General features: G+C 36.5%; 1 protein-coding gene across 1 annotated transcript; it reads left to right on the top strand.

Annotated features, from left to right (window-relative positions):
• Positions 1–306: 306 nt before the first annotated feature.
• On the top strand, positions 307–22,545 carry LOC129278768 (sucrase-isomaltase, intestinal-like). Its single transcript, XM_064111343.1, has 23 exons — positions 307–768; positions 1,282–1,419; positions 3,578–3,726; positions 5,028–5,196; positions 6,074–6,170; positions 6,958–7,070; positions 8,227–8,352; positions 9,457–9,591; positions 10,546–10,650; positions 11,292–11,405; positions 11,873–11,957; positions 12,577–12,712; positions 13,903–14,039; positions 14,399–14,433; positions 15,175–15,291; positions 15,685–15,833; positions 16,454–16,538; positions 17,068–17,124; positions 17,953–18,080; positions 18,647–18,735; positions 19,331–19,380; positions 20,219–20,407; positions 20,807–22,545. The coding sequence occupies exons 1-23, from the start codon at positions 469–471 to the stop codon at positions 20,876–20,878; spliced, it is 2,775 nt and encodes a 924-aa protein (XP_063967413.1). The 5' UTR covers positions 307–468; the 3' UTR covers positions 20,879–22,545.
• Positions 22,546–22,946: the final 401 nt, after the last annotated feature.

The raw sequence follows: 22,946 nt of genomic DNA, 5'->3' as shown, positions 1-22,946 counted from the left end.
AATACCGTTCATGGCCTATTTTTTTTATTTTTATAAAGAGGCGAATATAGGGATTTGAAAAGACCAAGAGAGAGAGAGAGAGAGGTGGGTGGAGAGAAGGGAGGATAAGTAATGAAATAAAAAAGTAGGTTTACAGCTTTGCAAATATTGACAACAAACAGATACCTTCATTTCATAATATTCCCATAACGGTAAAGAAAGGTCTAGGAGTCCCACGTTACACAATTGCATTAGCAGGTTGGACTTAAGAACTTTATTACAGGGGTGGACGTGTCCAATTGAGGTTGATATACCCATTCCAAACCCACCGACAATGGCATTGGTCTGTTTGAAAGGGTCTATAAATGGGATTGGTTGGAACAAAGTCCCTCTAAATAAAAGCGGTGTCATGCAGCTGCAAACGTCCTGTGCTGGCATCCTCACTCGACTCTCCATTGCTGAAAGGAACAGCATAACCATACAGAAAAAATGGAGTTCGGAAATAAGGTTATTGTCCTCTTAGTCGTGGCCATCGTGGTGACTGGCATTGGGTTGGGGGTAGGTTTGACCAGAAAGAAACCAACCATAACGGTAGAACCGGAACCTACACCAACAGAAGGCCCTAGGGAACCGGTCCAGGAGGCCCTTCAGAGGATTGACTGCTACCCTGATCCTGGGGCAACCGAACAGTCATGCGAGGAACGTGGTTGCCGGTGGAGCTCATCGGACGTGGATGGTGCCCCTTGGTGCTACTACCCGAAACAGGTGGACGTACCTGGGTACACCATGGTGAGGCTATATTCCCGTTCTCTCTTTCTCTTGCTCTTTCTCTACCTCCTCCTCCGTCTATCCCCCACACATCACCTCCTACACCCTCATCGCCCTCACATATTCTTACATGTCATTTTACATGTCATCATTTTCTTTCTGTTGGTTTTGTATAAGGAAAGTTTGATTTTAATTTACTGTTGGATACTTTGTTATGATTATAAAAAACAGCCATCGGTTGATCCAGGGCTACTTTACCATTATTAAATGAAATAAATCAAATTAAAATAAACGAAATTATCATGAAGACATAACTGTATCATGTATGTTGCCAAGTCGATTTGGTAAGATTATCAATTGAACTATAATTGTCTATAAACTATTGACTTTGTTGTCATTTACAAACGTAATCCTCTGAGCTCCTCTAAATGTCTGAGGACAGTTCCTCTTTGATGTTTCGAGAAAAAAGTATATCCCTCCCCGATGTCATGATCGGTAAAATACTACAAATAGATTTATCTCGCCATATTCCAGGTTTCAGCTTCTGTCAAGAATGCTTTGGGGTTTGAAGCTATTCTTCAGAGGAGGGATACACCTGTCCGGTATGACAGACCAGTCCAGAGACTTCTCTTCCAAGTAGAAATACATTCAGAGACACGCGTCCGCTTCAAGGTTAGTGGAGGGAGATATATCGGGAAGGCCCAATTTAATAAACAGCTAGGGATGGATATTTTTACTGCGCAAACCCTTCTCTCGAGGATTCGAGGAAGATGGCCTGAACAAATAGCATTTCTCTGATCTAACTAGTTATAGGCAGGGGCGTCGATCCATTTTTCAGATTGGGGGGGGGGGAGGGGCAAAATCATGAATCAACGTTCCAAAGGCGCTCGATCATACAAAACAAACAAACTCACCCACACACACACACACGCCTATATATATATTTATATATATGACTCATGAGATACAGACAAGTATCTCACCAACAAATTAATGCGAGCGCGAAGCGCGAGCTGAAATTTGTTAGTATACTGACCTTAAAACAGGAAATGGGTACCTGTTTAGGACTGTTTGTAGTAACTCATGAGGAGGATACATATCTTACTATACAGATAATGCGAGTGCCGAGAGCGAGCTGAACTTTCGTTATATTCTGACCTGAAAGCTTGATATTCTAAGCATTTTTGGTACCAATGATTATAATTGGTATCTTAAAGAACAATAGATGCGAGCGCGAAGCGCGCGCAGAAAATTTTGATATTTCGATCTGAATAAAATTGACAGTTTAATGGACGTTTTTTTTTTTATACAGAACAAGATATATATCCAACAAATAAAAAGATTATTGCAAATCAAAGTGGGAGTTCTTTTGGGGTTTAGAACTGAAAACGGGACATTCATATTTACCTCTTTAATCATGAAAAGTATGGGTTTTTGCTACAGAAATGATGCGAGCGCGAAGCGCGAGTTGAAAATTTTCATATTCTTATCTGAAAAGCTGACATTTTGAGCACGATTTAGAATAAAGAACGAGTTGAGTATCTCGCTGATTTCTGTTATTTTTGCACATCCGGAATTATTGAGGGGGGGGGGGGGCAAAACGATATGTTCCCCCCCCCCCAATAATTATGATCTGGTGAGAAAGTTGTAAATTGTAATATTAGTTTTGATACATTTTGTTGTGCAAAGTACTTCTATTTCTATTTCCTTTACACTTCATTTTCCTTTCTCTTAACCGCTTAGAGGCAATTTTGCGATTTTGCGGTATATAAAATTGTTATTATTATTATTATTAATATTTTCATTTTGATATTCATGATCTGGTGAGAAAGTTGTAAATTGTAATATTAGTTTTGATACATTTTGTTGTGCAAAGTACTTCTATTTCTATTTCCTTTATACTTCATTTTCCTTTCTCTTAACCGCTTAGAGGCAATTTTGCGATTTTGCGGTATACAAAATTGTTATTATTATTAATATTTTCATTTTGGTGGGGCGATCGCCCCCCTGCCCCCCCCCCCAAGGATCGACGCCTCTTGTTATAGGTATCCGGAATGGAACATCATCGGTCGGTTTGCAATCGCTATCGTTGGTGTGACTCCTCCAATGCCAAAGCGAAGGTCATTGTAATTATGGCCTCGAGTGGAGAGGATCATATATATTTGCCCCCCAAAAGGTGGCACTTCTTCAATATCTTGGCATAAGCGCATGGTCTCGAGGCCTACCTCGACTCTCCATTCCTGATAATGAAAAAAAAACTCGCAATAATCAGATGCTACTCGATGCTATTGCTGATGCAGTAATAATAATATTGATTGAGTGATAATTGACAGTTCACAGTGTGTTCACAGATTGAACTGTGTGAAAAAGTGATCCACATAGTTAAAATACTCAAACTCAACAGTATCTTTCACACTGTGAACACACTTTGGGACCAAGTAATCACTGGGATAAGAATCTAGATACTGATGGATTAGAGAACACCGAAAGAGATAGATAGAGATGAGGGGAAAATCATGAAACTGGAGAAGAAGAAGAAGAAGAAGGAGAAGAAGAAGAAGAAGGAGAAGAAGAGTAAGAAGAAGAATAAGACAAGAAGGAGGAGAAGAAGGAGAAGAGAAAGAAAAAGAAAAGAAGAAGAAAGAATTAGGGAAAGAGAAGGAGAAGGTCGGACACTCAGAGGGTTGGGGAAGAGAAAAGATTCAACGTTTCATTTTCTTCATTGAAAAGATGACGTCGAAGATGAAAAGGGCATGTGTGCATATTTTCACACTTTCTAGTTTATAAACAACCATTTACCCAGCATCCAACCTTCTCCCACACACCATAGCTCATCGATATGGACAATGAGCGGTACGAGGTACCGGTCGTCGACTTCAGCCCTCCCTCTCACCCTGCACACGATCTCGACTACGAGTTCACCTACGAGCCAGACCCCTTCGGCTTCCGGATCAAGAGGAAGAGCAACGGAGCCATCATGTAAGGATTTTTTTTATTTCCCATTCTCTGAGGGATGGTAATAAGGACTTTTCGCACAACGACGCAGAACGCTTTCAAGAACATAGACATTGTATCGGCAAATGCCCACCATGACAAAGAGCAACCAAGAAGTCTTTATCGATAAGTTGGTGAATCAAAACAGCAGTTTCGTCCTGGACTCTGGACAAATGACCTATTCCGGTTCACCAGTTTTCGACAGAGGCCTCCCAGCTGTTCATTGTCATTTGACGGGCATTTTCAATAAATTTACTGTGTTCTTGATTTTGTTATGAGTCGCGATGCGAAAACTGCCTGATTTGTTGGGCTTTGAGTTGATCTATTCGGCAGTGCATGGGAATATCTCGAACGTTGGGACTAAGTTTTACAAAAATTGACATTTTGATTTTACGAACATTACAAACAGTCGATAAAAGCAAGGAAAGTCATTTGTGAATGTGCAGTTAATAGTCTGAATATGTTTGCACACATAATGCGCTTGGACCATTTAGGTGTAGAAATGCAAATAAAACGCCTACTTCGAGCAAATTTTAGTCGTAAATTGAATGTAGAGTATAAACACAAGACAGTGCAATTTTGTTATTTCTTTATTTGAATAGCTAATAAAATATAACGATCTTGGTACAAATATATTAAACAACAATTATTCGAATGCCTCAGTTAAAGGCACGTCAGTACAATAGCGAGAATCGTACAAACATCTGATAAAAAAATATCCCGTCACCCTATTATGCCTGTACCCACGATGCCAGCTCAAAGCATTCTGTCATTTAAAAGATTTTCGAGATTTATTTTTCTTGAAAAACGTTGGTATGTTTTGAAAAGGTGAATACAAAAATACAGGCTACTATAATCCCTTCTCATACAGTATTTTTGTCTCTTCAAGTTTATATATAATTTAATCTAAAGGAGAGTAACTTCTGATTAATCAATGATTATGTTTACTGGTTAATTAGCATGCTTAGAGTGGATAAAATGACCAGTTATCACGGTTGTTAAATCATGGACCTACTAGGGAGGTCCATGGTTAAATCAAAATAAGTTTTTTTTTATCTACACTCTTAAAACAAATCAGTCAAATTGACTAGACAAATAGTCAGCTGGGTGCAACTGATATGCTAGTCACATTTCTGACATATATTCTTGTTAGAAATAACTCTGTTCTAGTAAAACACGACTAGAAAATTGTCAAGTATGACTCGAATAACAGTTGCATCCAGCGGACCCTATTAACTAGTCATTTTTGACTGATTTGTTTTTAGAGTGTACCTTTTATCTTAAAGATTCGATACATCGATAGGGGTGTTGGTATACGAGGACCAGTTCCTCCAGATCAGCACCGCCCTCCCATCTTCTAACGTTTACGGGTTTGGAGAGCACAGTCATCGTCGATTTAGGCACGACCTCAACTGGAAAACATGGGGAATCTTCACTCGAGATCTCGGCGTTGGGGTGAGTGGTCCAGTGGTTCTTGCACCAATTCATTCAGGAGGTTCGAGGCTCAAATCTAAGTTTGACATATAAAAACAAGTGAAGACATTGTCGTAGTTGGTGTAAGCAGTCTGGCACAATTCAAGTGCATTAAAATCAACAATGATGGATGGAACTTGATAGCAATGACCGATTACAATTTACATAAATTAGACTTTGGTTAACGGAAGTTAAAACTAAAAAACACTTTGTACGTCAGATAATAAAATTTTTATATAGCATTCTTACTATCTCATAAAGATTAAGAAGTGTAATATAGTTTTGTCTACAATTGGTCAGATCATTTTAAAGGGGAAGTTTACCCTGAAAATAAGGTTATCGTAAAAATGACGTAAAATATAATTATAAAGTATGGTGAAGGTTCGAGGAAAATCCATCAACTCCATCAAGAACGGAGCAAATGTCGCATGAGCATATGTGTCACCAGCGGGGTTACCATGCTTACATTATGTTATAAAACAGAATCATTCCAGGGGGTAAATCGTGGAATAAGCTCCTCAATGACGCTAAAATAAACATAGGGTTACCACAATGCCTTAATGTGATAATGGTAAACAAGTTTTATAACATGTCTTCTTATAAGCACCGTTAATAATGGAGCCCGATACAAAAATAATCCGAAATAAATTCCCAAAGCGCACTTCGATCGTTGTAATTTCAAGATGCATTTAATTTTTGGAGATGCGTTTTAATTGCAACTCGCTTTGCAACAGGTACAATGGGCAATTGTTATATACGGCCAATTATAAACTCTGTATATTAGTATTCGGACCAAATAAGTTTGCTTCCTTTTGTTATTATGATAATTTATGCTCTATTATGGCGTCATAATTGACAGGGAGATGATAACTTGTATGGAGCGCATCCCTTCCACATGGTTGTCGAAGAGGACGGTAACACACATGGAGTATTCTTCGTCAACAGCAACGCAATGGGTATATATCACTTTTATTTTATAGATATTATAATTTGATTAGCTGGCGTACAAGTTTGAACTAACCCCGCGAGAAAGGACAAGCCCCGGATGGCCAGCTACATCCAGAAACTTCAAACTACATCTCTTCTAAGTAGACATCTACATTTGCATATTATAGATTATAATTTACCAATAATAGATAAAATATACACATAAACTCTTAAAAAGTATTATTAGAAATATGCTTAATATTATATGATAGTTTCAAAATACGATTTGATGAATTGTGATGATAACCTTTACACCCTTATCAACTATTCCCAAATTGGCAATTTAGCTATAGTGATTAATTCTCGCTAATGTACCATTTTGAAAAATGGGTGTAAAATTATTATAAAAATTCACCAAATCGTATTTGGATCTGTAATAATATTTAAAAAATTGCAATTTTCATTTATTCATTTTTATAGTAATAAATCTATAATCCTGATATTTTTTTATGTACTTGCATGAAGTGTTTTTGTTCATTATTTTTTTATGGATTATGTATTTATTTTGTTGGAAATATTATAAGTAAAATAAAATGAACTAAATTGAAATGAAGCAATGAAATATAGGTAATAATAATTTGGCATCTCTTTGTTGGATGATTACTGAGTGTGTTTGTGTGTTTGGTGTCTTTTTATCTATAATTCTTGGGGCGGGTATTAATTTTGTCCTGAATTTTAAAGCAACCGTACTCTATGTTGTTCAATTCATGTTTATCTTTCATTTGATTATTTATTGTATCCATTCAAAATAAACAGAAGTTGCGCTTCAACCCACACCAGCTTTGACTTACCGGACCATTGGGGGCGTCCTTGATTTCTTCATGTTCTTTGGCCCCACCCCTGAAAATGTCATCAGCCAATACGGAGAGGTATATATTCATTATAAAAAATCAATTCATTCCATTTCAACGTTAGGCATATTTTTCATTTATTCTTATTGCTATTGTCATTTAAACATGACATTCTCTAATCATTTGCTGTCCAACAAAAAAGGCACAATAACCAGTCAACATTGTAACCCATTCTGAAAAGATAATAGGCCTATATATAATTCATTTGAAAAATTACGATAGAGCTATGCACGAGTTACGTTGATATGTCCAAGGAATTATGTGATTCCCTACCAAAATCCATTGAAATTATTTGAAATGTATATTCCGGTCCCTGACGGAAGGAACCGACGGAAGGAACATAGTGTTCCACAGTGTGTTAACTGTGTGGAACAAAATTGGTTATCATTGTCATACTGTTAAATTTGTCAGTTTTTCATAGCCTGTAAATCACATTATGTTCACATGGTCAAATATGTGAACACACTATGAATATTCAAACTGTAGAGATGTTCACAGTGTGGAATTGTCGCCACACTGTTGAATTTGAGCATTTTAATAGTGTGAATCAATTACATCTACCTACTATGAATACACTCTGAACTCACTGTGAACACACAGGGAGCACACTTTGAACACACTGTGAACTCACTGTGAACACCTCTTGAACTCACTGTGAACACCGTCTGCAAACACACTGTGAACTCACTGTGAACACACTATGAACATATTATGAATACACTCTAAATACACTCTGAACTCACTGTGAACACACAGGAAACACACTGTGAACATATTGTGCGACACTGTGAACTCACCGAACACACTGTGAACTCGCTGTGAACACACTGTGAGCATACTATGAACACACTGTGAACACACTGTGAAATCACTGTGGACACGCTGTGAGCACATGTGAACACACTCTGAAATCACTCTGAACTTAATGTGAACACACTCTGAAATCACTCTGAACTTGTTGTGAACACACTTTGAAATCATTTTGAACTCACTTAAAGCACACTGTGAACACACTTTGAACAAACTGCGAACACAGTACGACATTTCTCAGTTCTCTCCAGTGTACATCTTCCATTCTTTCAAAAGTGTCAAAATATCGGATGTTCATATATCAACAAAAGTTAATTAACCCACAGCATCAATACGATATCCATATATCGATTTCCCATGACAGGTGATCGGTCGTCCTGTCATGGTGCCCTATTGGTCACTGGGGTTCCAGCTTTGTAGATGGCATTACGGGTCACTCGACAGGGTCAAGACTGTGTGGTCAGAAATGATCGAGGCGGAGATACCTTATGTGAGTATTATGCAGTATACAGTCACACCCACGAAACCGACTCTAATTATTGACCGATAGCATGTCGTTGGAAATAACATAGGGTCTAATTATATTTGGTTTGTTTGGAGGCGATGTGACCGTGTGTGACTGTGGCTTGAATACTCACGTTCTAATTGATTTTTTACTTGAATTTATGATATGATTAATCTATTAGGTTCAATTACTTAAAAATACATAAAATTGGAAACGTGTTGCTATGACGGTTCATGACCCAGGAAAAGATGTATAAATACTTCACCTGTGACAGGAGTGATTTTTTTGCCCTAAACATTTATTTACAGTGTTTATTTTTACAAGTTGTATAAAAACTTCTTCACTTTTGACATGGATGACGGATTCTTGCCCTCAGTCATTATTTACAGTGTTTATATTTATTTGCCCGTACGGCAAAGTTACGATAGAAAATATGAACGATGAATTTCGTGCATGAGAAATGTCGAGGCGAGGTGATCGAGCCGGCCCCTCAAAATACATAAATTATTGAACACACTTCGACGGCCAAGCTAAATGAAGGGAAAACTAAAAGAAGATATAACAAATGATAATAAATAGAAAGTGTATAAAAATGTTATTTTCTGAATATTTCAATATTTATCACAAATTTCAATTTAAAAACCTCATTTGTGTGGCTCTTTACGTCACTGATTGAACAAAAGTGACAGTGACAGAAATAGAAAGGTACACCGGTAGCCGACCATAAGTTATGGCGTAAGTGGGGGGGGGGGGATCAGTGGCAGATCCTTCCTTGGGCTGCCAAGTAAAAAAAAGTAATGACCTATATTTTCGAGCTAACCCCAAATCACCTTCATTTTATAGTATACCCCCTTTTTTTGCTTGTAAAAAAACTCTCGGTACCAAAATGACCTCCATTACGTAGTAAAATTTTTTTGCCTGTCAAATTTTTCGATACCAAAATGAACTTCATTTTGTAGTGAAGCCTTTTTCTTTCTTTTTTTGCTTGTCAAATTTCTCGGTTAGATTCGCCCCTGAGTGTGATGTTGTCCTAACATGCAAAATAATCTAAGCATATTCTGGTCTCGATGACGATTATCTTCCTTGCAGGATGTTCAATATGGCGACATCGATTACATGCTGGACAAGAAAGACTTCACTTACGACAAGGATGGTGCCTACGCTGGTCTTCCCGAGTTCGTCCAGCAGGTCCACGACCACGGACAACATTACATCATCATTCTGGTCAGTTCTTTCAATTTCAAATTAGTCTCTTCTGATTGGACCGGAACGCTTTATCTAAAATTGAATTGTCGATGATTTTTTAGTTAAAATCTCGTGAACCAATTTAATAAATAAATAACCTGGGTCAAATATTGATAATTACGTATCTGACTAGAAGGTCCAGAAAAATTGAAGAAAAAAACCCCAGACCAAGTGGACCCGTTATAATTATTCTAGTTAAAAATTACACCAGCAGGGCCATTTAACAAAACGAGGTGTAACACGGCTTAGACCTTTAATCGATTGTATTTTACCAATTTAATAAAAATAGCCTGGGTCAAATATTGATAATTACGTATCTGACTAGAAGGTCCAGAAAAATTGAAGAAAAAAACCCCAGACCAAGTGGACCCGTTATAATTATTATAGTTAAAAATTACACCAGCAGGGCCATTTAACAAAACGAGGTGTAACACGGCTTAGACCTTTAATCGATTGTATTTTGGAACATATTACTGTGAATTATAATTGTTAAAATTAATCTTTCAGTTTTAAGTTACTCGACCAAAAACTGTTTCAAATTTTATGCAATCTTTGTAGTAGTAGCAATGATATTGCATGAATGGTATAACCTCCAAGATGCAATTTTCTTTACTTCTAATGAATATTACAGTGTTGTCTATTACGACAATTTATACTTATTGGCGAAAAAGGCAAACTGCATTTTATATTCTTCAAAAAAGTCAAAGAGATTTCGTGAAATAACTTGCAAAAGGAAAAATAACCCAATAAACGTCTTTACATTTTCCATTCTACCTGACGCAAATTTTAAGAGCCAAAATTAACTCCCTACCTTTCATCTGATTATGTTTTACTGTTAATCAGTTAAGCATATTTGGGTGTGAAATTAGAGTACTGAATAATGATTAGATGCAAGATTACACTTATTTCGCTCACTCACATATACTCACGCAGGATCACATTATCAAAAAGGAAGTCGGATACCACGCCTATGACCGGGGACTCACTCCGAATGTATTTGTGCTGAATCCGAACCGGTCTGCACCTATCGTCGGAAACGTAAGGCTCCCTTCCAATCTTTTTTCTTGAGCGTTTTATCAATTTTTTCTTCGTCTAAAAAGTTGTCAGATTTGCCAATTTTCCTTGATTTCGATTGGCTTTGGTAAATCTAGGATAAAACACACCTGGGACTGAAACACAAAGCCTTGCAATGAATAGAAAATATGAAAGAACGCTTCTGATTGGTTCTTGGTCATATTTGTGAACAACTTGCGCATGTTACATTGATCTTGATTGGATAGCTCACTATTTTAGCGATTGAAGACTAATCTTTGTGTTACGGGACACTGGTAATATAGTAAGAAAAACAAAGGTTGAAAAAAGATTTTAGCATCATAATATGAGCGAACCGGAAGTGGGGAATGGAATCAATAGGCACAAGCGTACTTGGGTGTGCATAATGGTCATGCCCCCTCTATTTGTGTGGGGAAGGGGGTCGGGGGCTTGCTAAAAAAAAAATCATAAAAAAAGTTTTTGAGGTGTAACCTTTAAATCCAGTTTCCATCGTCCTCATAATACAGCTAAGGAATGGAAGACGAAGAAAAATGATGAGAAGAAGATAATGAAGAGGGGAAATAAGGGGTGCCGGGGAAAAAATTTGAGAAATTACAAATTAATTCAATATATTTTTTTATGTTTAGGTATGGCCGGGAGATGGTGTTTACCCAGATTTCTTCAACGAAAACGCTCAGCAGTATTGGACAGATCTCTGTGATGATTTCCATGATGAAATCGAATATGATGCCCTCTGGATCGTAAGTTTCCTACTTTCTTATTCAATTAACACCCCCCAAAAATGAGGTAACCATTTGATCGCCCCCCCTCCAAAACAAATATATACTCCGGTGCCACCAAGATCGTTATGAGTAGGCCTAGTATAAACACGGCTGTCAACTGATTTTTTTTTTCTGGGGAGCAAGATGCATAAAAAATTTCAAAGAAACTTGAAATCGAGGGAGCGAAGCGACATAGCTCGCCATGGGGGCGGATTTGCATTTTCTAAAATGAAATAATATAAAAATTTTGTGAGCATTTTTGGTGAATTTTATGAAAATTTTCAGTAATGTGAATTTTTAAAATTTCTGGGAAGGGGGCAACTGCTTCCTGCCCCCACCCCTTCTGCTGCGCATGGCCATGCCTACAAATATTTTTAAAATAGGTTATTATCGTCTTGATTGTGAACAATAATTCTTATGTTGTTGTTTTTTCCTTCACCTTCAAGGATATGAATGAGCCTTCGAATTTTGTGAGGGGGTCCATAGACGGATGCGATAACAACAGGTGGAACTATCCCCCATACATGCCAAGTGAGTTCGCTATATGTTCATAGAGTAATGCTCCAGTTACATAGGTGAAACCGACTCCAGACCGATCTAAAACTATTACGATATTTTTGAAAATCTTTATAAGCAAAACAAAACAACAAACAAAAAATAACAACAAAATTAACAACAACAGCAACAGCAACAACAACAAAACGATAGCTCATTATTCCCGAATCAATGTTTTTTATAGGGTGCGCGTTTTCTTTTGGCAAAGTTTATGAGGTGCGCCCGCACCAATTGCACCCGGATTCGTGCCTGCAGTATTTTGTTTATTCTATTTGTAATTACCAGTGAGTTTTATAACCAAAAGTTCCGAGGTTCAACTATTTTTCTCAAAATAAGGAATTACAAGTTTCTTATGAATGTGCTACTTATTCGGATTTTGATGACACTTTCAGCTAGTTCAATATTGTTTATAAAAATCAACTTTATTGATGGTTATGTTTACTCGAACAATAAGTGAATTTTAATCTAAAATATCGGTTTAAAGTTCACTTATTGCTCAAGTGAACATGACAATAAGTAAAGCTCTTCATAATTTATAAACGACTGGAACATATTGTTTTGGGGGGTTTTGAAAACTTTTTTTTCTTTACTTCAGAAATCACGATTGAGGAGGGAAAGATTTTTACCAAAACGCTTTGCATGGATGCCCGCCATGGCATTGACGGTATGTCGGGTGACCATTATAATCTACACAGCCTCTATGGGCACACGATGGCAGTTGGAACGTACGAGTAAGTAGCAGAATATTCATTAACAGTTTGAGGGGGCCCGATATGGCGTATCGCTTAAAATTGATAAAAAAATTGCGAGCGAGCGATATCTTAATTACAAAATCGAAGTTTGTGATAAATTTTGATATAATATTCAGAAAATAATTTAATATTTCATCCTTATTCCTTTCCTTTTCTTTTTTTTTTTCTTGGTTGTGGAAATTGTTTGGGGGGGGGGGGGGGCTAGAGCCCTCAAGCCCCCCATCTATACTCTAGTGATTTCAAAGGTTTTTTTTTTCAAATTCATTACATCTTGTCATTGAACATCATTGTTGTTGTAATAATTTCTTTATTTCGAAAAAAGCAGTATCGAGTCCAAACAGTTAAAATTTAACAATCAAAACCAGGTCCATGAACCTATACTGGTTCAAGGCAGGTTGGAAATAGTATATACCTTACAACAGTAATTGTAATATGAAAAAGATATTTAGAACTATTAGGATCGCTATAAGGCAGTGGTAAAACTGGAACAAACATACAATCAAATGTTTTTATTATATCATAATCATTACATACAAAGTTCTTGACATGTAAACATTGCATTTTTACAATTTGAGTGGGCAATATAATTTTCATTTTTAAAATAATTTAGAAGGGCAAGTTTAATACTGTAAACATATTCATCATTTGATGTGATTTCGGGTATTTGTATTGTTAACACCCTCAAGTAGTTTTTTTTTTTTTTTTGGGGGGGGGGGTAAAGATATGTCCCTTTATTTCTCCACTTCCTCATTAGCTATAGTCCATGATTATATATTTTATATAAAATTTGTCATTCGAAAATATATCGTAATTATTTTCTTTTTATTTGAAAAAAAAAACCGGGTGTTTAGATATTTCAAGTATCTGCTATTCAGTTTCCATACCTGTTTCTCAAAATGAATTTCAACATCTGTATTAATTTTATCTTAGAAAATGTGCGTAAATGTTTTTTTTTAATATCTGGAATATTGTTTTGAATTATTGTTTGATATTACACGATTACCTGCAGGGAAGGGTATCTTTCAAGTATCCCAGGCAGTGGGCTTTTAATATGTATCATTAATTTTCATTATGAAATAAAAAAAACTAACAGAAAAGAGGTATTTAGAATGCTTGTTTATCTGTTTATTATGAACGTTAATGATATCATATGATTTTTTTTCCTCCAGAGCACTCAAAACGGTTTTCCCTGAAAAGCGTAGCCTTGTTTTCAGCCGTTCAACCTTTGCCGGCACAGGAAAGAGTGCCCACCATTGGCTCGGCGATAATCAGAGTATTTGGGGCCACCTCCATTGGGGGATAACGGGTAAGAAAAAAAATATCAAAGTTTGGGATTTTTTTTCTGGAGAGGGGAAGGGGCTGATATTTTGATTCCCCTGAATATTCTATGAAAATAGGATATCATACTTTACTTCTCTTCTCTAATTTGATCTTGTAATTGAAATTTAAAGATCGAGATAGTATGCACCCTAAAAGTGATTTTCTTGTCATTTTCCTTTTTTATTTTCTGTTTTTTTATACTGTAAATAATTTACCCAACATTATTCTGTTTTAATTTGTTAGAAACTTTACTGATAATGGTGATCTTTGACACAGTTTGCAGGTTTGACAAAATAAGTTTAGAAGAAGTACATCAGTCTTTTATCATTTTCTTTTCTCGCTTAGGTATGCTGGAATTCAACATGTTCGGCATACCATATGTAAGTATATTATTTATCATTCATCGTCCATCCGTTTGTCCAGAGTATACGCATTCATTGGTTTTCTTCCTCGCATGGATTCTTACAAATTCCATGCTAGAAGTACATAAAACAGAAGCAACTGGATTATATGGCAATTATAGGAGCCGGACACGTTTATGCGTAGCCCTTTCATTAACATCAAAACGTAATTAAGAATAGGGTGTTAAATCTGACACCAATTGGTATCCCTAGAGGACCACACCCTGAGGTGTTAGGATTACACCCTAGAGATTGAACATAACCAGATAACACCAGAGAGTCCAACAACCAAAGGTGTTGTGATAAACACTCACAGGTGTTGACCTAACACCAAAACTTTAACACCGCACTAACATGACTGGTGCGGGCCTCTATGTACACCAGGGCCCGTCTCACAAAGAATCAAGATTGATCCGATCAAGTACAACTATGGAAAGCCAGCAACGTCACCATCTAAAATGCACTTTATTCAAATTATCTTCTAGATATTATGATGTATATTCATGCAGCCATCGTTTTCTTGACAATTGGTGTGCTTCTCTTTGTTCACAGTATACATTGTGCAAATTTTCTGAAAAAAAAATTATGACATCGATGGATTTCCATATAGTTGAGGTTGATTGGATTAATCATAACTTTTTGTAAGACGGGTCCCAGTTATAACACCACTGTTTTTTTTCTTAGTATTGTCATATCTCCTTGGTATATATTTGTATATAGAGCGGTGCTGATATATGTGGCTTCTGGGGGAATACCACCTATGAGATGTGTTGGAGGTGGACCCAGCTTGGGGCGTTCTACCCCTACGCGAGAAACCACAATGCAAAGGGGTGGTATGTAAGTATTCGAACCATCCCTCAAAAAAATTGTACTTACAGCGCTCATTTATAGTTTTCTGTGAAACAAAACATTGTTGATAACAACTAAGAGACACAGGCCCATATTCTAAAGTCAGGTATAACTGAGGCCACACTCTAACGAATGGGAAGTCTGAAATGTCAAAATTGTATTTCATGTGCTCTTACATCATGCTACAAAGGCGAAGAAAACTGACTTAGTTACTATTTCCAGGCAGTATATGACCTTGGTAGGAGATGGACGTATGAATCAAAATTTTAGTGCTAAAGATTTGTCTCACTATCGGCTATCCATAGTTTAACCAAAACTTATTAATCTCAACTTATTTAGATATAATTATTTTCAGCCTTTCGACTTCATTGATCTCCACAGCCTCAGCATCCTCCTGTGTTTGGTGATGACTTTGTAAAGATGACGAAGGAGGTCCTTTCGGAAAGATATCGTCTTCTACCATTCCTTTATACCCTCTTCTACCAAGCTCACATCGACAGCTCTACGGTTGTAAGGGCGCTCGTCAACGAGTAAGTTTTCTTTTATTATTTCGATTTTCCTTCTTGATTATCTTGTCTATGATGGCAAAAAGGAAGAAGATTGATAATTAAACATAACACATTTTTGTATAATTTGATGTATATGGACATTTCGTTTAGAAAAAAAAATGTAATCGAATAACGATCACCCCGGACGATCACCACCAGTGTCACTACTTCGTTGTCATTACATTATAATGGTCACACCACGGGTCACACCATCATCATCATCGTCGTCGTCATCATCATTATTTTATCATTATCATCATCGTCATCGTCGTCATCATCACCATCATCATCACCATCATCATCGTCATCGTCTTCATCATTACCATCATCATCACCTTCATCATCATCATCATCATCATAATCATCATCTTCATCTTCATCATCATTATTTTCGTCATCATCATACCATCACTAAAACCACGGCCACCATTAATTATATCTCGACTACATCATTCCTCCTTTCGTCATCCATCTCCTCCTCCCCTTCATCCTCCTCTTCTTCTTCCTCCTGCTCCCCCTCCCTCTTTTCCCATCCACCTTTTCTACTTCCCTATAACGATAATACAATCAAGCTCCTTGATACAATGCACTCCTCCCACTAGGTTTCCTGCTGATCATATGGCTTGGGATGTCGACCGGCAATTTTTATGGGGACCGTCCTTTATGATATCGGCTGTTTTAGAAGAGGTAAATAGATAACATTTCTAACTAAGTTTGAGATTTGTCTTATTATTTGCCATCTGTCATTTAGTCATGAGAACAATCAAATTTCACAAAGTTTTGACATTGTACTGTGGCTATCGTCAATAGCCCCCCCCCCCTCCAACTCTTGATCCAGCTCAGAAAACTTTATCATCGTAAGATAAAATCTCAAAAGTACTAGCATAAAAGACATAATACAGGATAGAGAACAGAAATGATTGTGACGTCATGATAATATCCAGGAAACCACAAATCAAATTCGTGATATTAAGGGTGACTCTCCTTTTTGAGGAGATCCGAATGGTTCTTGTTTACTTTTTCTTTTGCTTTTTTAAAAATGACTTTTGATTTATTTGTAAATTCGGTGATTTCATTTGACTTGAAGCAATAAAACATATAAATTTTAAAAAAGTGCTAGCGCATAGAAAGTACAGTACAAACTCCGAACCTTAGATATTATAACCATGATAGCTACTTAAAACTTTTCTTCTCATCCTCTATCCTTTTGACACAGGGCGTAACAGAAATCGAAGTCTACTTTCCCGATGCTCGTTGGTATGACTATTACACGGTAAATATGATATTTTCTGAAGTTATAAGCCCCTCAAAAAAAAGTTTGGAAATCTGAGTTTGGTCATTAATTTCTCTTAGCTCCCAATTTTGAACAATGAATATTTGATATCATTCAAAAGATCATTTAATTTTCTTTAAAATTATACCATGCTTGTTATGATCATGCCATCACGAAAAGAGCAGGATTCAAAAGTGTTGGATGGGGTCTGAATTGAAAAGCTGCAAAACGAGCAGAAATAGTCATGAAGGGTCAATAAAGAACGTGATTTTATTTTTGTCTGTGTCAGTAGAGATGAAAGTCCGTTTAAATCTAGCCCCTGCTTCGTCATTTTTTATGTTTTGTTGTGGTTTATGTAGCGATGGTTCTGTGAGATAACATGGTTTGAAATAGCCATGCATGTTTGTTTGTTTGGTATGTGTTTGCTTGTGCAGAGGTGTGTTTGATTCCATGTTGATGTTGATGTTAAGCAATGTATTTCATAAATTAAACTTAAAATAAATAAATTCTTAATTCAGTTTATTGATAAATGAAATAAAATAAAATGACAGAAACGAATGATATGATGACACTCGTTTATTATGCCATATGCAAGGTAAATTTCAATGAAATAATCTTATTCGTATTATCGTCAATATCAACAGTTTAATTTCACATGGCAATTATCAAATTGAGCCCTCTCCAAATTGGATGATAAATTGCATTTCGTTATTCTCTTGTAATATGACGATTTTTGCAGCCCTCTTCAGTGTTGCAATTCTCTCTACCCCCCCCCTCCCTCTCTCCCTCTCTGTCACTCTCCATTTTCCACTTTCTTCGTGATACCAGGGCAAAGAAATGGTGGATGAGAGGGGTACGGTAGCTAATTTGGCTGCACCCATGGAGGTCATCAATCTGCACGTAAGAGGGGGTTATATCATACCCCTTCAGGAGCCAGCAAATACCACTGTTTTCAGGTAAGACCAGTGGTGTAATGAACCCCTCTCCCCTCCCCAAAATAATAATAATAGAATAATAAATAAATATATTAATAACTCGCAATGATGATAGTGATACTACTACTATACTACTACTACTACTATTACTACTACTACTATTACTACTACTACTACTACTACTACTACTACTACTACTAATAATAATAATAATATCAAAATAGTATTAAAAAAATAATCTTATTAATATAACATTGATAATAGTATTAACAAATAATAATAATGATAAAAATAATAATAATAATATTGATGATTATAATAGCAAAGATAATAAGAACAAAAACAACAATAGTAATAATATAACATAAATAAAAAATAAATAAGTAGATAAATAAATAAGTTAGTAAATAGAATATGATAAAGACGACAATGACGATGACGAGGAAGTCGAGGAGGATGAGAATAAATGAAAGACGATGGAGAAGGAAAAAGTTGATGACGAAGAAGAAAACATTGGAGATGAAAGAAAAAATAATTAAATGAAGACAGATATATCTTTTTATTGATTTATATATCTTTATTTTCAGTCGTTTGAAGCCTCTTTCTCTTTTAGTGGCTCTAGATGATAATATGGAGGCTAGCGGAGAACTCTTCTGGGATGATGGAGAAAGGAGAGGTATTAATCTGGAGATGTGTGAGAGAAACGTGTAGGTTGGAGGAGAGCGAGGAGGGGCCGAGGGAGGGAGGGATGGGGAAGAAAAGGAAGAGATAATGAGGGGATGAGACATAGAGAGTGAGAGAGGGGGAGAGAGAGGGGAGGGGTGGGGAGGGAGAGAGAGAACGAGAGGATGAGAAAGGAAGAGGGAAGCAAAGGAGAAAAGAGTGGTGAAGAAGAGGAATAGGGGTGGAGAGGGGGAAAGAGTGAAGGAGAGGCAAAGTGACGAAATATAGAAAAAGTTAGAGTGAAAGAAACAGACAAAGGAGCTGGTAGATGAGAGGAGTAAGAAATGAAGGAGAGGAAAAGGGAGAAAGGGGAGATGGAGAAGAAAGATAAGAGGGGAGGGATATGGGAGGGAGATGAGAGCTGGAGGAGAGGAGAAAGTTGTTGAAGAGGATGTGAGAGTAAAGGGTACACCGACGGGTGAGACATATACACGTTTTTATTATGTTATGGGAAATTCGAACAAATAAACACTTATTTCATTTTCCTTATTCACTTCTATGAATTAGGCCCTCAATAATATTCTTAACATTCTTTTTATTTCCAACAGAATCCTACGAAAATGGAGAGTACACTTTACTCAAATTCATCGCCACAAAAGTAAGTTACCGAGGTTCATCCGAAGCAGTATGTATATAGCTTTAATATCACAAGATTGTGTTGGTCGTGATTTAAAATAAACACAATAATTCTCGACAGAGGTTTCAGAGAGGCCATTCAACGCATATCGAATTTGATAAAGGTCTCGTTTGTCGTTTTTGTTTTATTTTGCTATGAAGGATATTAGCGGAACGTGATCCAAGGTAGCTTTCTTTCCAATGTGCTACGTTTAAACATGATGTAGCAAATAAAAAAAAAAAGGGGGGGGGGAAACCAAACTTAAATGACTTTCGAAATTAAAAAATACAAATTGAAAATGAAAATAGTGACCACAGAGTGACCAGCATGATCAGTCAAAATGAATAATATATAATATAATGAATATATATATATATTGTTTTTTTTTAGAGAGAGAGAAAATATCGCTGCTGCAAAGATAAGAAAAGGATATCTTTGATAAAAGGCGATCACAAAATATAGCTACTAATCAGGAGTGTACTCTGTGAATAATAATATATTAAATCTTCCAAATGAAATTTATCGATACATGCGTATTATCTAAGGACTACATTCTACAAACTGACAAATAATTCAATAAGAGTATAATTAGGCACAAAAATAAAATAATTGTTAAAAAACATTGGACTTATTTACATTTTATTAATTTCATTAAATTCTTGCATGATTTTCGTATTTAGTGATCCTTTTTAAAGGGATTGAATTACAGGTTTATAGAAACCTTCTTGATTGAATTGATGCCGATTTTGAAATGAAGCAATGATTTTTAAAAATTCAATCTTCTTGTAATATTTTCATTTTTTATTTGCCTCATTATTAGGTAAATGTGAAGGGCGAACTTCAGATTGATGTGGATGTCGACGGTTACACTGACCCGAACAACCTTTCCTTCGATAGCGTTAAGATCTATGGTGTGCATCATTACGTTGACGGTGACGTCACAATAGAACCTGCTGATGGGTCGCCGTCATACAATGCTGCAAATGTAGAATTCACCGCCGAAACAAACGTAAGTCAAAGTAAAAAGTACACAGATCCTCCCCCCCCCGATTATTTGAACGGTTACCCCACGGATTTTTTTTCTCGGTCTGACAGTTATCCGGACTATCCGTGTACAATTGCCTACCATTATTGACAACAAATATTACTTCATGTACAACTATGCAATTGCCTTCCCTGGAGCCCCACCCCCACAAAAAAACACACACACCAGTGTGCCATCATGCCCCCTCCCCCTGGTTTCGCTCATTTAAGTGGGTGTAGTATTTGTTGTATGTAGGCCTACTGGGAAAATACTACTAGTATACTGTACAATGGCTCATATCTGCCTGTTATGAATCTAATTCAGTTTTCACTTGAAAAGTATTGAAAAGTAATTTTTGTTTTGTTTTTGTTTTTGCTGTGACAGGTTCTCCACATCCGGGATCTTCATCTTGATATGACGGAGTCCTTCACAATTCAATGGGATATACAAGCATGACATGTATATTTACTCACAACAAAGTATATTCACAACATAGCATATAGGCCTACACACAGTCTAGGACTTCACTCGACGCAGAAAATGGATTAAGGGGGGAGGGGGTTAGCATTTAATTTGAAACTGAATTTATGGGATTAAGATGAGGAAAAGGCAAACTGAGACAAAAAAACGTAAGGTTATCATCAACGAACGTACAGGGGTCATCTATTTTGCAAACACGCGTCCTCTACGTTCATTGATTATCATATGATGATAATGGGGAAGGGGAGTGAGAGTTTGTGAGAGGGGGTGACGATATAGCAACGGCGATGAAATGGAAAACTGACGCATTTAGAATTATACTGGGGGAAAGGAATTGAAAAAATTGACATGTTGGAAGGGGAAGGGGCGAGAGTAATATTGATAATTACTAAAATTGAAATGTACACACAGCGTCGAAATGATCGACTACACGTTCAAAGTCTTTTAAATTGTGTCGTGCAGTACTACTCAGAAGACAAGAAGAGCAGAGAGAGAGAGAAGGAGAGAGGATTAACAATGTTTGGAAGAAATGAATTTGGAGGAGAGTAAAAGTGAAAGAACGTACATGGTAAGTGATATATAGTCTGCAGGCACAGACCTCCGGGTTTTCGCAATTCGCACAGTGCACAATGCAGAGTCTGAAGTAGTGAGACTAGATTCAATCATGTTCTGTGGCTGTCAAAGTGTCAAATTTGAGTCTGTGCTTGCAGACTAGGAGTGAGGCAGGAAGGGACAGAGAGAGAGAAAGGGAGAGAGAAAGTAGAAAATAAATTTTTTTAAAGAACACCAGGAGAAAAGAAGGAAGACGTGGAGGAAGAGAAGAAAAGGTATGAAATAGGGGATTAAAGAGGGAGCGAACACTATGTAGTTTCTCATTGACTGTGTGTTCTAAATAGCGAGTCTTAAAATACACCTTTCTGAAATAAATAGTAGTAACACAAAGAATCAATTAGCCAATATATATTTTTTTTCCAGAGAAGCTAAAATGTTTTGGGAGAAAAAGTACTAATTTTGCTACTTGGTAACATAATGATTTGTTGCGATAATGTATGGAGTAGTGAATTAGTGTGTTATCATTCAAGTGGGTCTATATTACAAGACTACTTTGCTCAGAATGTTGCATTATGGGTGATGAACCTGTCCAGATATGAGTAGTTGAATACTTAAGGTGGGGCTATTAAAGGGATGGTCCGGGCTGAAAGTATTTATATCTAAATTAATAGAGTAAAATTCACAGAGCAAAATGCTGAAAATTTCATCAAAATCGGATAACAAATAAAGAAGTTATTGAATTTTAAAGTTTATCAATATTTTGTGAAAATAGTTTTATGCACATCATCATGAATATTCATTAGGTGGGCTGATATACTTTCCTTTTCCTTATGTTATTACAGTTTTATGCACATCATCATGAATATTCATTAGGTGGGCTGATGATACTTTCCTTTTTTTTAAATGTTATTACAGTTTTATGCACATCATCATGAATATTCATTAGGTGGGCTGATGATGTCACATCCCCACTTTCCTTTTTCTTATGTTATTACATGAAATCATAACTGTTTCAGTTTTTCATGCATATGTAAATGATGTGTCTCCATTATGATGAAATAAGTTGCGGCAATAAATAACTAATGCACTTAATCAGTTGTCAATCCAATTGTTTTCGTTCTTGGTAGAAAAATGTTGAGTAAACCTAATTTCGTATAATAAAATACAAAAGAACAAGTGGGGATATGACATCATCAGCCCACCTAATGAATATTCATAAAGACATGCCTAGAACTGTTTCACTGGAATAATGCAAATCTTTAAATTCAATTACTTTGTTATCTGTTATCCGATTTTGTTAAGGACGTTCCACAGTTTAATATGTTTGTGCGCATTATGATCTGCGCATAGTTTACACTCTGCGCGCTGACGTCACAATGGATGAACAGGTGATTAATAAGCTGCGGGTATGTGCTGATTTTTCTCATCATCTGCACTCTAACTGCAGATCCGATGCGTTATTTCATGAAGCTAAAAAATTGAATTATTCCAT

Source organism: Lytechinus pictus, chromosome 16 (assembly GCF_037042905.1).
Source record: "Lytechinus pictus isolate F3 Inbred chromosome 16, Lp3.0, whole genome shotgun sequence".
Taxonomy (NCBI): domain Eukaryota; kingdom Metazoa; phylum Echinodermata; class Echinoidea; order Temnopleuroida; family Toxopneustidae; genus Lytechinus; species Lytechinus pictus.
The sequence above is the reverse complement of the archived record's forward strand: the minus strand, read 5'-3'. Positions and strand labels throughout refer to the sequence as shown.